The sequence below is a fragment of the Carettochelys insculpta genome, chromosome 3 (assembly GCF_033958435.1).
Source record: "Carettochelys insculpta isolate YL-2023 chromosome 3, ASM3395843v1, whole genome shotgun sequence".
Lineage (NCBI taxonomy): Eukaryota > Metazoa > Chordata > Testudines > Carettochelyidae > Carettochelys > Carettochelys insculpta.
In genome coordinates, this window is record NC_134139.1 from 196798787 (window position 1) to 196815232 (window position 16446).

General features: G+C 49.8%; 1 protein-coding gene across 2 annotated transcripts in view; it reads left to right on the forward strand.

Moving 5' to 3' along the window:
• The window catches only part of CLIC5 (chloride intracellular channel 5), a 125221-nt gene that overhangs the window by 82981 nt on the left and 25794 nt on the right, over positions 1-16446 (forward strand). For both annotated transcript variants that reach the window (XM_074991366.1, XM_074991367.1), the window contains exons 2-4: positions 2216-2325; positions 2659-2784; positions 4817-4923. In XM_074991366.1, the coding sequence (XP_074847467.1) occupies positions 2216-2325; positions 2659-2784; positions 4817-4923 (343 nt within the window). The remainder of the gene's footprint in view (positions 1-2215; positions 2326-2658; positions 2785-4816; positions 4924-16446) is intronic.

The window sequence follows — 16446 nt, forward strand, 5'->3', positions numbered from 1 at the left end:
GACTTCAGGCCAGCATATCCACTTACAGTGCTGGCCTCTTTTCAGTAAAAAGTTAACAGACACTAGTGCAGGTTTAATGGATGTAATTTCACAATTATTGCTTGTATCCAACAATATGAAAGTGCCTGGTTTTCCATGGTAACTCAGTGTTTGATCTTACCATGCAATTTTCAGAACAGAAATAACTGTGTCCTGTTGCAGAGCTGAGCAAAACGGGGCTACTCCACTGCCCAGCGATTTGTGCAAATGAATCTTCTTCAGCCTTACCTTGGTGTCTGCTGATTCTATGTCAAAATCAAGTGCCCGATGAACCGGTGGTTTCAAGCAGAGGCACTCAAACCAAACCATCAGATTTGAATGCCCCCACATTATGCAAGACTAGGGTTAAGCTACAGTGATCTGCTGACAGAAGTCACTGTCTGAAGAGGTTTCCCAACAAAACTGTTGACAGAGTGCAGCCACACGCAAAAGCCAATCAGAAGAGCACTCTGGTCTGTTGACAGAGGACTGGTCTCTTCCTACTGCTCTCACAACAAAACAGAGAAGGCCCCTCCAGAGCATCCACACAGCTTTTTTGTCAACAGATTCTATTGATAGCAGTGTTATGCCTCGTGGCTAAGAGGCAGAATGCTGCTGGTGAAAGTGCTGAATTTTATAGACAAACTGTCGGCAAAACACATTGTGTGTGTGGATGTTTCACCAGTTTTGTCAAGAAACCTGGGGTTTTGTTGGCAAAACTCGCTAGTGTAACCATAGCCCAAAGTGTTTTAATCTGCACCTAGACCCAAATTAGAGTATTTCAGATGATCCCTATCTTTCTAATAGACTGGACCAAAACCTTATGTATGGGGTGGAGGGAGGCAGCTGAAATCCTGGATCTCAACTGGAATTTAGCAGATCGAATTAATCTTTTGTCTCTGCAAACACAGGCTCACCTAAAACTGAGCCCAGATTGCCTGCAAGGTTCATACCCTCAACAGCAAATGTTCCAGCTAAACTGCCAGAGTTTGGTAAAACTGGCCAAGTTCTGTTTACAAACCTTTTTGCAGAGCTCTAGTAATTAGAAGTGATTCTTTCTCTAGGGCACACTAATACTGCCTCTCATCTTCAGTATCAAGAGGACAAAACTTATGAGAGCAAACAGAATAATATGATATATCTTCTGAAGAAAAAAAATGTATGTGATAAATTATTTCACCACCCATATCCCAAACATACCCTGTATGCATAAATCTTCAACCCATATAATGAACAAAGAAAGATGGGTTGCTTCACCAAGATCATAAGACTCTTTTAAACACCAATCAGTCATTCATGATGGTACCATAAATTAAAACTGATTTTCTCAAAATCATTATCATCCTGAAAGTTTTGGCCATTCTGGTATATATTATGCAAGGATGTTGACCTTGGATACAGCTTTTGTGCATCTTAACCAGGGTTATTTGTATTTTTACATAGCTAAATACCATAAACTTCTGAAAGATCTACCAGGTCATTTCCTCAATGCTAAGGCTAGCAGTTTTTTTATTGCCTTGCAGCTGTTTGTAGGAAACTCAATAGCTATTAGGGATGGACACAGACCGGAACTCTGGTGTAGATATCTCCCTTGAACTTCGCAAAAGTTCATCTTTTGGTTGGGATCCAAATGCTGTAATCTGATTTCCATTTCTTCTATGAATGTAAACTAGAACTCCAGATCCAAATATTTCTGGATGTTGGAAATGTTTGGACTCCAGTTTGGATCTAGAAGTCTTTTCTTGGGTCCTTTTTTTGTAGGGACTGCAGGGCAGAGTCTTTGCTGGGGAGAAAGAGTCATGGATCCATGGAAGTCCTGTGGCAATGACTGTATATATCAGCTGCAGACCTGCTCTGGAGTTATCTAACAGCTCTGTTTCCCACATGATTTTATGTTGAAAAGGGAAATTGAGAGCCTAAACAGCATTCCAGAAATGAGCTAAACAATGGCTTAGGGACCCACTTTCCCTAGCCAGATCTTCTTCTATGACACAGGCTAGGACAGTCTCTCAAACTACTGGCCAATGCTAAGATCGGAGTAATTCCATTACTATATTGGGGATGATGAGCAGTGTTGTTGTCTAATACTGTTTATTTTCATTCTGGTAATTTTTATTTTGACATCTAGTTTTCATTCTCACAGGAAGTGAGCAGACTTCTTGGTGCATGCTAATTATTTTCCCTTTGTTTCCCATAGGCTGGTATAGATGGAGAAAGTATTGGGAACTGTCCTTTTTCACAGCGTCTGTTCATGATACTCTGGCTCAAAGGAGTTGTGTTTAATGTCACCACAGTTGACTTGAAAAGGTAACAATTATTGCTTAATTTATTTGGAAAAAGGCATCTCAGCGGCCGATAGCTTGATCGTTATTAGAAAGACAGGCCCTCCATTGACTTCAATGGGTTTTGCATCAACACATAATGCTGAAGACACACGACAAAGTAGTTGAGATTCAGTTTCCTGATAATTTATAGAAAATTTTTATTTTGCATGTTAACTAGGACTCTTTCAAAATACTTTAAATACTGAATAAAATAAGCGGGGGCAAGTAACTGGTTTCCTATGTGCCATATATACCAGTAGGGCTCTATAATAATCAATGACTGCTGATACCATGACTTTTTCTTTTCTTTCTGCAGAAAGCCAGCTGATCTACACAATTTGGCTCCTGGAACCCATCCCCCATTCTTGACTTTTAATGGAGAGGTCAAGACAGACATCAACAAAATTGAGGAGTTCCTGGAGGAGATGCTTGCACCTCCAAAGTAACAAATTGTGCTTTTTGGTCAGAGTTTGTTAGGAATGGAGGAAGGTATTTTATCTGGAGCTCACAAGATGGCCCCCAGTCCTGCAGCCATTACTCACAGGAGTAGCCTTGACCCAGGGAACAGTTTAGATGCATTCTGTGGGACTGCTTGCATGTGTGAAAGTTGCTCACATGATTAATGCTTGCAGGACGTTTTCTCCTAATACCACCAGGACCAACAGTCACTGCAGGCCCCGGGGAAAGGTGTGTGTGTTGGGCAGAGCTATGCCACCAGAAGGGGTGGGGCCAAAGGTGGCATTGGTGGGGTCAGGCTCAATCAGCCCTTAGCACTGCCTAGACCACAGTGTACCACCCATACACCTGTCAGAGCCATGTAGAGCGCCTGGCATGGCACTGTGACAGCAATTCAAAGGAGCCTGGGGCTCCAGCTGCCACAATTGCTGCAGTAGCAGTGGCAGTGGCCAGGAGTCCTGGGCCCCTTTGAATCACTAGGCCTGGTAGCTGCCCCCTTTGTCCTCCTCCCACATCAGCTGGTCTGCCTCACACACAACACTCTATACAAAGCCTTTGGTAAGACCCACTCTAGAATTGTGTGCCCATCTATAGCATCCACATTTTATAAAGGACGTTGAAGAATTGGACTGGATGTAGAGAAGAGGACCAAAAATGATTTGAAGGCTAGACAAAAAGCTTTATAGTGAGAGACTGACAGAGTTCAACATGTTTTATTTAGCAAAAAAGAAGATTAAGAAGTGAGTTGTTTACAGTGTATAAATATATTCATGGCAATAAATACCAGGTTCTAAGGGGATTTATAATCTAGGGGTGAAAGGCATGGCAAAAAATGAAATCCAGACAAAAGCAAGTTAGAAATAAGGCACAAATATTTATCAGTGAGGGTGATTAATCATTGGAACAAACTACCAAGGGCTGTGGTAGTTTCCCCATCACTTGATTTCTTCACATCAAGACTGGATGCCTTTCTGGGAGATCTGGTTTAGCTTAATATGCATTATTGGTCTGAAAAGATGGGTAACTGAAAATTTTCGGCTTGTGGTATATAGGAGGTTATATTAATGTTCTGATGGTCAGTCCCTTCTGTCCTCAAGCTCTATGAATATGAAAACTGGCTAGGTGGACTGTGTGGTGTTTACACCCTCCATTAAAGATATGCTAAAACATTTTAGGGACCTGTTCAAGACTTAGTCTGCATCTATACTGCCACATAAGATTGACCCACTCAAAATGGTGTTTTCCAGGGTCAATGTCAACCCCGGAACTCCTCGCAAGCAGCAAGGAGTAAGGAAGGTCAATGGGAGAAATGCTCCCATCAACTTTCTTCCATGAGAACAGCCCTAGCAAGGCAGTCGACCACTGATAAGTCAACTTTAGCTATGCAATTTACATAGCTAAAATTGTGTGTGAGAGGTTGACTCCTATGTCTACTGCAGACATAGCCCCACTCAAGTCAATGAGCGTGCTAATGTTTACTTCAGTGGGCTTTGAATCAGTCCCTTAATCTGCTCTGGTCTTTCAAATCAATACATTCCTTTGCAAACCATGTCTCTTTAAAAAAATGCACGGAATCAAAACTCCACACTCATCCACTTTCATTATACAAAAGTTCCTTGCTGTTACATTCTGGGCTACATTTTCAGTTAAGCACAGGTCTGCCACTGGTAACAGAAGGCATTTGCTGCCAAACTCCCCCACACTCTGTTAGACATCTACGCCTCTTTCTGATTTAAGGCCACTGTACACTGGCTGCTGGTCACATTATTAAGTGCTAGTACAATGACCCTTGTCATAAAACTATCACTGTGTAACTCTCCAATTGCCTAGCTCCCCAGGACAGCAGTGTTATTAAGAGGGTTTTGTCAAGCTTCGTGCTGAGATAAATGACAGCATTAATTATAGTTCCAGCAACAGGGATATTTTCCTTCCTGTTTCTCTAAACAGCATTTGTAACGATCAGTATATTGCTGGCAACAATAGGGCATTATTTTCCAGACTGATCCTCTCCTTTTCAGGTACCCCAAACTGGCTGCTACGCATCGTGAATCAAACTCTGCCGGGATAGATATCTTCTCCAAATTCTCTGCATACATAAAGAACACCAAGCAGCAGGACAATGCCGGTGAGCAGGGTATATTACGAACTCATTGCAAGGAGGTTTCACACTTAAAAAAGTACATTGTTATTTATATATGTCTTTTCGCTGGCATATTCTAAGATGGCATCTGGTATTATTGCTAATCAGTTTGGGACAGTGCATTTAAAGGAGTTACTCTAAATTTGGACCCATCTAGTCAAGATCAGGAACTGCTCTCAAGCATCTCAAGATTGTGTCGAGTTGGCACAGTTGGTTTGCTGTGGTAACCTGCACAATAGTGACACCTTTTTTAAAAATTAATTGGATGAACAGAGTGATCTGATTTGGCTTCTCAGGCTGTGTTATTGCAGCTGAGAAGCTCCAGGCCTCCTCTTTCAACTACTCACACAGAAGTGTTAAAAATAAATGCATGCCTCTTAATACCTCTATGACAGTGTTTCTCAAGCAGGGGTACTCAGAGGTCTTCCATGGGGTCCATCAACTCATCTAGATATTTGCCTGGTTTCAAAACAGGCTACATAAAAACAGTAGTAAAGTCTTTACAATCCAAAAGTTTATTCAGACAATGACTTGTTTCTACTGCTTCATATGCCTTACACTGCAATGTAAGTACGATATTTCTATTCCAAATCATTTATTGTATAATAAGATGGTAGAAAGTCAGCAAGATTTCAGTAGTCATCTTCTGTGATATTTTTGCAGTTTTTGTAAGTAAGTAATTTTTAAGTGAGGTGTAACTAGGTGGTATGCAGAGCAAATCTGACTCAGGAAAAGGGTACAATAATCTGGAAAGGTTGAATGGGGCTTGTTTCAAGACCTTGGATTACCTAAGGACCATGCTTCTCAACCAGTGGTAAATATACCTTTAAAGGTACATAAGAGAAGTCTGGGAGTACTTATTATTTTTGAAAAGGCAGTACTTTTTGAAAAAAAAAGGTTGAGAAACACTGCTGTATGACATTTATAGTGGGAGCTAAAACTATCCCCTGAACTCGGCAGCTACATTTCTCCATTTTCCCCTCCCACAAGAGAGTCAGATCCTCACCTGGTGTAAATCAGTGTAGCTCTGTGAAAGTCAACTGGCCTATTCTGGATCATGTCAATTTCTGGATCATGCCTTTCCTTATCCCCATTTGCATCTTCCACCTTGAGCCTGGGCCAGGATTGGGTCATGGTTTCAGGAGGAAATGAGTACGGGGTAAAAGGGTCAAGGCTGAGGCCACAGCTGAGGGCAGGAGTGGGGCTAGGAGTGGAGACCAGGCCAGGAGCTGGGGACCCAGGGCCACGAGTGGGGCCCTTGGCATGGTGCTGGCAGCAGGGACCCCGGCATGGGACCAGCTTCTGGGGCCAGCAGCCAGGGACAGAGCTACAAGCAGAGCCGAGTGGTGCTCACTCAATGCCTCCCATGGGGGCTGGCTGGGCCTCAGCTATGTACCCCTTAATGTTCCTCTGTGCCTCCGTAAGGCACATGCCTCATCCTATGGGGATCTCTGATCTATATCAATTTTCACCTGTGAGGATCTGTCAGGATGCTCTCAGTCGCTCTTCAGGTCACATCTTACCTGAGTTTGGAAAGTCTGCCGAGCAGGTTGTGTGTTTTCTTTTTGTCCGTTAAGCACCATGCACAGGCATTGCTAATCTACTGGGAAGGTTGTGTTTAGGTTTGGGATCCAGCTTTGTGTTGTGACCTTGGAGTGAGAGTACATTGTTATGGGTCGCACCCTCACAAGACCAATGAGTGTCTCTGCTCACAGACAGTGCCAATTAAGTGCTCCTGCAGACCATACTGGGGAACTTAAAAGATGAAGCTGGCCACAGAATGGTGATGTGGGGTCTATCCAGTCCCTAAGGGTATAGATGACACATGGGCCACAAGCTGTCCTATACTAAGAGATATTAGAACATATTGTTTAGCCCCCAGCCAATATTTTAGTCCTTAAGCCTAATAACACATTCCTCGGTAACCATCTACTGCTGCACAAATTAATTAGTTAACATTTGCTAGGTACCTTCTTAGTGGAAAGTCATTTATAAGTACAGATTGACTCTCTCTAATCCAGAACTCTTTCACACACCAACATCTGTAGTCCAGCGTGATTTTAGTTAGCCGGATGACCATTTATCCTGGATGTGGCCAAGTTTCCCCTGGTCCCATAAACTTTGTTTACAACCACCAATCCTGGCTGTCAGTGTTCTGTGCTGATCTGTAGTTCTAATTTACCTCTAAATGTCTTCTAAGAGCCCAGTAGGCAGTGGAATTGTTGGTAACACTGCTAGAAAATACTGACCTCCTATGGTTTGCACCAGTCAGGTGCCAAGGGTGCCAGACTAGAGTGGTTCAACCTCTACCATGAATTATTGCTACAGACAGCAGCACTGTTGTTCCATATCCTACCTCCACATTAGTGGGTGAAATCCAGAGAGACTTAAATTTGCTAGAGGAACAGTTCATCTGTGTCATGCATTTCTAATGCAGTTATGTCTCTAGTTAATCATATGGGCTGCGTCTCCAAATTTTGGGGAAGAAGGGGCTTGCGGAAAGAGGGCTTCCTTCTGGAAGATCCCTATGGGTTGCATGTCTCCACATGTACTTTGGAGGCTGGAAGAGCTTCTTCTGGACTCTGAACCACGTTCCGGTATGCTAATGAGGCATGGAAAATTTGCATCCATGCCTCATTAGCATCTTCCCCTTGGCTCATTAGCATGCTGCTTTCGGAAGAAGTGGCACGTGGAGATGCAGCCATGTGATTTCCACTTGTTTGGTTGATTAACCAAAACATCAGTATTATAGAACCATCAGACCTCAGAAAATATACAATGATAATGAAGCTGTAGCCATAACTCCTGCTAGGCCAGTGGTGAGCAACCTGCAGTCTGTGGCCCAAATGCAGCCCACTGTGGCTCCACTTGCAGCTTGTGGACCCCCTATTAAATATGTGCCTGATCTATGCCTATTGAAGCTTTCCAGTTGTTTCAATGGTCTTTGGAATGGCTGATTGATTCCATTCCAGCTCTAGGACGGAGGGGGATGAAAGGGAAAAGAGCATGAATCACATAATTTGCAGTGCTCCAAAAGGGTTGGGAAGGAAGGGGATGAGTAGGAAGTATAGGACTTTGGTTCCCCAGTGCACAAGAGGTGCATGGAAGAGGGAGGCAGATAGGAAGCAATGGGACCACAGGTGGAACTCCAGTGGTCGTGGGTTACTGCAGCCCACTGAGGTGAAAGCGATCCACTTGTGGCCCACTTTGTATCTCTGATTTCCCATTGCTGTGCTAGACTGGTCACTAGCTACAGAAAACATTAACTATGTGCCTGCTGTATGGCCATTGGAGCTTTCTACCTGCTTCAATGGTCTTTGGATCAGGTTCTTATCTACACTGATGACTGGGAGATCCAGTGCAAATCATCAGAGTTTGTGAGTAGATTAACATGCGTGGTAAAAATATATCCCAAACAGCTTCAAGGTGTTACATCACACTACAGATCTTGCTCCTTATTTTTGGTTAAAGATAAATCCAAATCAAATGCCAAGAACCCCAACTCACCAAATTTTGGGTTGTTCGATTAATGTTCCCTAACGGGGGCATGTGAGAATAAGTTCACTAATGTGCATGAAGTCATGAACTGAAGTTTTGGAAGATTAGTTTATCTCTGATTTTGACAAGTGTATTTTAGTTTTAATTATGTATGATTACCCTTCTTAGTATCCTGGTAAATGTTCTGTAGTATGTTCAGCAAAGGTAACAAAATCTTGGTAAGTGAGCTCGCTCTGCAGTCTGTGACTCTTATGTCTTTCCTGAGAAGTGGGATGAAGTATTTGGGTATTTTAATGACATTTAGGCTACGTCTACACGTGCACGCTACATCGAAATAGGCTATTTCGATGAATAACGTCTACACGTCCTCCAGGGCCGGCAACGTCGATGTTCAACTTCGACGTTGCGCAGCCCAACATCGAAATAGGCGCAGCAAGGGAACGTCTACACACCAAAGTAGCACACATTGAAATAGGGCTGCCAGGCACAGCTGCAGACAGGGTCACAGGGCGGACTAGCGCTTCCGGGGCAACAGCTAGCCGCTCCCTTAAAGGGCCCCTCCCAGACACACTGAGCCTGCACAGCACGCGGTCTGAGGAGCCATAGGCACACAGACCCCGGGCGCCGCAGTCATGGACCCCCAGCCGCAGCAGCAGCAGCAGCAGCAGCAGCAGCAGCAGCAGCAGCAGCAGCCAGAGGTCCACCCAGCCCTCCCGGCAGGAGCAGGGCTTGCCCTGCTCCATGCCATGCGGGAGGCAGCTGAGCACCTCCTTGCTACACCGGAGGAGGAGCTGCCCCGACGGCAGCAGGGCTCAACCCCTAACCCTGCAGCACCCCGCCCCCACCCCCCGCCTCACACGCCGGCGGCTGTGGAGCTACCCCACCAGCACCGACTGGTGGGAGCGGCTGGTGCTTAGGGAGTGGGACGATGACCGCTGGCTCAGGAACTTCAGGATGAGCCGGCAGACATTTATGGAGCTGTGCCAGTGGCTCACCCCTGCACTCAGGCACCAGGACACGGCCATGCGGCGTACCCTCACAGTGCAGAAACGGGTTGGCATCGCTGTCTGGAAGCTGGCCACTCCCGACAGCTACCAATCCGTGGGACAGCAGTTTGGTGTCGGCAAGGCCACCGTCGGGGCTGTCCTCATGGAGGTAAGAGAACCCACGAGGGGAGGGCAGGGCAGGGGAGGGGGGCCCGGGCAGAGGAGGCAGGGGAGGGGAGGGGAGGCCAGGGCGGGGGAGGGCAGAGGAGGGCAAGGCAGGGGAGGGGGGCCCGGGCAGAGGAGGGCAGGGCAGGGCAGGGCAGGGCCACGCACACCCTGCTCACCCCTCATTGGTGCTGTCCCATGTGCTTTCTCTGCAGGTTGTGCGTGCTATCAACGCCATGCTCCTGCACAGGCTCGTGAGGCTGGGGGACCCAGATGCCACCATCGCGGCCTTTGCCACCCTGGGCTTCCCCAACTGCTTCGGGGCTCTGGATGGGACTCACATCCCCATCCACGCCCCGCATCACAGTGGAGGACGATACTGAATCGCAAGGGCTACCATTCTGTCATCCTCCAGGCCTTGGTGGACAGCCGGGGACGTTTCCAGGACATTTATGTGGGCTGGCCTGGCAGCACCCACAACGCCCGGGTTTTCCGGAACTCGGGCCTGTGCCACTGGCTGAAGGCGGGGACCTACATCCCCCAGCGGGAGATCCCTCTGGGGGACACCACCATGCCCTTCTGCGTCATCGCAGATGTGGCATACCCCCTCCACCCGTGGCTCATGCACCCGTACACGGGCCATCTCTCCGCTAGCCAGGAGCGCTTCAACGAGCGCCTGAACCACGTGCGCCAGGTGGTGGAGCGCTCATTTGGCCGCCTGAAGGGACACTGGAGATGTCTCCTGACCCGCCTGGATGCGGGCCCCAACAACATCCCCCAGATTGTGGGTGCCTGCTGCGCCCTGCACAATTTGGTGGAGAGCAAGGGGGAGACCTTTTTCCAGGGCTGGGCTGCGGAAGCCGGCAGGGCAGACGTCCAGCCACCTGCTGCCCCCAGTCGGCAGGTGGACCCCGAAGGGACCCGGGTCCGGGAGGTCCTGCGGGCCCACTTCAATGATGAGGCTGCGGGGTGAACTCTGCCCAGGCCCCCCACTGCTCGCCCCTTCCTCCACCACACTCCTGCCCCAACGCCCACACCATGGAGCACCCCACCGCACCCCCCTCCCACTTTTCCTGGACAAATGACAGCACGCACTTGTGGCTGAACTTAAACTTCTTTTTCTTTCAGAACTTTTTTTTTTAACTGTAAATATATGAAACAAGAACAAACTATATACAAACATGCGGAAACAAACTAATATGTACAAATAAAACAATACTAAGAAACAAGTGTCCTCATTAATAAAAAGAAAACCAGGGAGGATAAAGGGGAGAACTATTTTAATGGGGGGGACGGGGCAAACGGGGGGCACCAAATAATAAGTTTAAACTATATACAAGGGTGGGGCCATGTCCCGGGCCCGTTGCCCCTATAGTCCGGCACTGGGCGTGGCCGGCCGGGAGCCCCGCCGCAGTCGCAGCCCTGTCCGGGGCTGGGTGGGGGCGGGCCGGACCGGAAGATATGATGCCCGGCGAGTCTCAGGTGGCTCCAGGGGTCCCTCGGCGCTCCGGCCCTCGGCGGTGGGTGGCGGGATGACGGCGGACGGGACGGCGACGGGCGGAGCAGCTGGTGGTGCGGCTGGTGGAGCAGGCACGGCGGGCGCTGCGGCGGCCGGCGTGGCATGGGGGGCCAGGTAGTCCACCAGGCGGTTAAAAGTCTCCATGTAGGCCCCCCATGCCTCTTGGCGCCAGGCCAGCGCCTGCTCCTGCAGCTGCAGGTGCTGCTCTGCGACCTCCAGCTGCCGTCGGTGGATGGCCAGCAGCTGGGGGTCCGTCGCCGTCGGCGGGTGGTGGTGCGGGGTCCGCTGTCTAGCCCGCCGTGGGGCCGGTCGGTCCTCGGCCGAGGGGCTGGCCTGGAGCGATGGTCCCGGAGGGCTCTCCGGGACCACTGAGGCCTCGCCGGCGCTCTCTTCCAGTCCTTCTGATGGTGCAGGTGCGGGACACAGGAGAGGAGGGGGGGAAGAAGAATGGAGACAGGCGTTAGTGTGGGCCCTGAGCCGTGGCCTTTGTCCCCCCAGCCCTGTGCTGCAGGTTCCCCATCCCCATCCCCGGGAGATGCTGCTGTGGTGGATGGGGTTCAGGGGTCCCCCTGCCCTGCACCCCGTCCCCCGGTGGGAGCGACTCTCACTTCACCCCGCAGGGTCTGACAGCAGGAGAGGTTTCTTAGGCCACAGATGCCCAGTTTCTCCCAGGAGTGACAGCACCAGCTGTCGGAAGAGACAGTCCTTCCAACCCGTCCTGGGGAGAAGACCCCAAGGGGGGGCCCTCTGGGATGCAGCTTTCCCCCTCCTCGGGCTGGCTGCCTTCCAGCTCTCCCTTCCCCTAGCCTCTACCTGTGGCCCCCGCCCTCCCCCCCCCAGTTGCAAGCCAGCTTGGCTCCTCCCTCCTCTTTGTCCAGGGCAGAGGTGTCACCTGCCAGCTGTAGCCCCAGGATCATCCTTTGCCCCTGGGAGCTATTCGGCTCTTGTTGCTCATATGTAGCCTGAGTCTCCCTTTTGCACTCCCCCCACTCCATCACATGCTGCTGCTGCTGCTGCGGGCTGTCCCACCCCCTCCTCCTGGGGGCCCCTCGAGGTTCCGATCCCCCCTGGCCTGGTGATGGGGCATGGCACTGTCATGCGGGGTGGCGGGGGGACAGGGGCTGATGCACTGCTGTGAGGGCCATGGCCCTGCTGTCCTTGGGGCCATGGCCATGTGAGCATGTGGGGGGCCCTGGACACATATCTATTACCCCCCGCCCCTCATGCGGACCGACAGGTAGGTACCCCCCTCTGGTGTACACCAGAGGGGGGTACCTACCTGTCGGTCCGCTCCCACGGTCTGGAGATCTGCGGGGGGCGGAGGCCCGGCTGCTGCTCCGAGATGGCAGGAGGAGGATCTGCAGCCTGGATTCTGCAGAGGAGGAGCCCCCTCCTCCTCCTCCTCCTGCTGCGATGTCCCGGGGGTGGGCTCCGGGGGGGGCCCCCGGGGTGCGGGGCTTGCCTCCGGGGCGGACTCCGGCTGCAGGGCCTGCTGGGGCTTGTCGGCTGAGGTATCAAGGGTGGCTGGAGGGGAGGAGGTGTGCCGGGGGCCCAGGATGTCTCTGAGCTCCCTGTAAAAGGGGCAAGTGACGGGGGCGGCCCCAGATCGGCTGGCCGCATCCCGGGCCCGGGCGTAACCCTGCCGCAGCTCCTTCACCTTACTCCTGACGTGATCAGGAGTGCGGGCAGGGTGAACCCGGGCAGCCAGGCCGTCGGCCAGCTGAGCGAACGCATCCGCGTTCCGCCTCTTGCTCCCCATTACCTGGAGCACCTCCTCCTCGCTCCAGAGCCCCAGCAGGTCCCGCAGCTCGGCCTCCATCCAGGAGGGGCCCCGCTGCCGCTTGCCAGCCTGGCTGCCCGCCTGGCTGGGCTGGCTGCCCTGGCTCCCCTTGGGGGGGGTCCCCTGGGGGCGCTGGGGGGGCTGCCGGGCAGCCATCGCAGCTGGGTGGGTGGCTGTGCTGGCTGAGGGATGTGCAGGCTGGCCACGTGTCTGGGCTGCGCCTGCACGTTCCCTCAGCTTCCTGCACAGGAAGGGAGTGGGAGGGGACCTTTAAGGGGCCGCTCCATGCGGCCACCATTGAGCTGAGGGGCTGGAGAGAGCGTCTCTCAACCCCTCAGCTGATGGCTGCCATGGAGGACCCGGCAATTTCGACGTTGCGGGACGCGCAACGACTACACGGTCCCTACTTTGATGTTGAACGTCGAAGTAGGGCGCTATTCCTATCCCCTCATGGGGTTAGCAACTTCGACGTCTCACCGCCTAACGTCGAAGTTAACTTCGAAATAGCGCCCGACGCGTGTAGCCATGACAGGCGCTATTTCGAAGTTAGTGCCGCTACTTCGAAGTAGCGTGCACGTGTAGACACGGCTTTAGGGTGATAAGCTTCTTGAAGTAAGGATTAATAAATCCTACTGCATTCCCCAAATAAATCAAAGCAGCCTGTTTCTCACAGGTGGGGGGTTGCATTGTAGTGGGCTATGCATTAGCTTCATCAGTGCCATTGATGGGGAACTAGTTCCTGGTAATGTTTGATTTTGCATTGGTAAGACAATAAGAAGTTGGTGAAAGAAACTGAGGGCTTGAAGTAGCTAAGGCAGCCATTTTTCTTTTCCTGGAAGCTTTACTGGTACAGAGAAGTTGCTATGGAAACAAAGACATGCAGTTGCTTGCCCTAGTGTCTCTGACCGCAAATAAATACTGTTGTTGTTTACATTTGTCCATTTGCTTTAAGGTTTGTGGTGCACTCTGCTGGCAAATGGGTGAATATATAAAGCAGAAAGCTTTACTCTTAGTTAGAGGGGGTAAGCACATTTTCTCCTGAACTGTTTTCAATTAAAAAAAAATCCAATTTTGTCAAAACCCGGAGCACGAAGTGGATAAGAGTCAAAACATTTCTCTTGGACAATGTCGAAAGGTTTTGTTTCTACGTTGTTTCAGTAAATTTCAAGTTGGCTTTTATATTGCATTAAAATATTAATTTTAACATATTTATATTATATGTAATATGATGTATACTTTATATAGGTAATGTAATCACTTTATAAAAGTCAGAATGAAATGTATCACAATGACACTATTGAAAAAAGTGTGATAGGTCTGTTGCTCCCAGATTAGCCTGGAAACTTACATTCCTAACTTTGCTGGACACTAAAAGTTAAGGACTTAATAGGGACACTGGTTTGAGCTTGAAGTACAACAATTTGTAAAGCATCCTGATGCCTACTAAAAGCTTGCCTACATTTAAAACTCTACAATCCAGCTGCACCAATGTAGTGCTTCAGTGCAGATACTACTTACACTGACAGGAGGTGTTCTCCTTTCACCACATGTAACCAACCTCCCTGATAATGGTACTTAGGTCAATATCAGGGGTTAAGCTGGCATAGCTATGGCCTGGTCTCAGGGCCATCCCTAAGGAGGTTCAGGGCCCAGGACATGCCCACCCCTGTCTGTCCCTTCTCCCCCACTCCGCCTCTTGCCCAAATCTCCTCCTCTGAGTAACCTGGCCTGAGCTGTGGCAGCAGGGATCAGGCCTGCCCTTGCACGCACTCTCCTGACTCCGAGCTGAGTCGCTCCACTTCCTGGAACTAGTGAGTGCAGAGGGTGGTACTACCACTTACTCCATCCTCAAGTGATGTAGCTGGGAGCTGGGGGAGTAGAGTGGGGTGGGGTCAAGTTGCTCTGTTTTCTACCACCATCCATGAGTGCAAGGACAGCCGCAATCCTTGCTGCCAACACCAGGCCCCCTGCTAATTCTTCAGGCCACCCTGGACCCTGTGGGACCCCCTCTGCCAAAAAGCATGAGGGTTGGAGAAGTTGCCCCAAACTATCTGCCTGGTGTACACAACATGGTTAAGTCAATGTCAGCTACTCTGTGTTGACCTAGCTGTGGAAGCTTCGTCACTTACTTTTGGTTCCCACTGCCGTAAGTGCCTCTCTCTGTCATTTTAGTAACATCATCTCCCTCAGCTGCACAGAGTCAGTCAATGTAATTAGGTCAACACAATGGAAGTGTAGACACTACATTGCTTATGTTGACGGTTACTGGCTTTCAGGGTCTGTCTTGCAATGCCCACACTCATAGCGTACCAGTTCAATGCACTGATACAAGCATCAGTGACATGAGGTGCCAAATGTACGTGCACACAAATGATTTTATAATGGTGGTGGCTGTATGCTAACATAAATCAGATTGACATTTTGTGGTGTAGACATAGCTCATACCTTTCAGGGGTGTGAATTTTTCACTCCCCGCCCCACAAGAGATGAGGCTATACCAATGTGAGTTACCAGTATGGACCAGCCCTAAACCTTCATTGTTGTACATCTCCAGAGCCGTGTCTACACGTGCATGCTACTTCGAAGTAGCAGCACTAACTTCGAAATAGCGCCCATCATGGCTACACATGTTGGGCACTATTTCGATGTGAACATTGACAGGCGGCGAGACGTCGAAGCCGCTAACCCCATGAGGGGATGGGAATAGCGCCCTACTTCGAAGATGAACGTCGAAGTAGGGCATGTGTAGACGATCTGCGTCCCGCAACATCGAAATTGCTGGGTCCGCCATGGTGGCCATCAGCTGAGGGGTTGAGAGACGCTCTCTCTCCAGCCCCTGCGGGGCTCTATGGTCACCGTGTGCAGCAGCCCTTAGCCCAGGGCTTCTGGCTGCTGCTGCTGCAGCTGGGGATCCATGCTGCACGCACAGGGTCTGCAACCAGTTGTCAGCTCTGTGGATCTTGTGTTGTTTAGTGCAACTGTGTCTGGGAGGGGCCCTTTAAGGGAGCAGCTTGCTGTTGAGTCCGCCCTGTGACCCTGTCTGCAGCTGTGCCTGGCACCCTTATTTTGATGTGTGCTACTTTGGCGTGTAGACGTTCCCTCGCAGCACCTATTTCGATGTGGTGCTGCGCAACGTCGATGTTGAACGTCGACGTTGCCAGCCCTGGAGGACGTGTAGACGTTATTCATCAAAATAGCCTATTTCGATATCGCTACATCGAAATAAGCTACTTTGATGTAGGCTTCACGTGTAGACGTAGCTCAGAGGTGTTTGATTATCCATTTCATTTTAAATGGTCTCCTAAACATATGAATCCGTTATGTGTCACAGTTTGCCCCACCTTATATTTAGCTTGGACACTTTTTACCTTCTCCAGACTCGAAGAGCTCTGTGGCACTTAAAGTCTCCACCAAGAGAAGCTTGCCTAATAAAAGATACTGCCTCATACACCTGGTCTAGCTTACTACTGAAAGAAAATGTTTCAATGGTACCAAATTGCAGTTTTCCAGAATTTTCATTTTGTGGGAAAATTTTTGCCCTTTTATTCCTTTTTGGAACT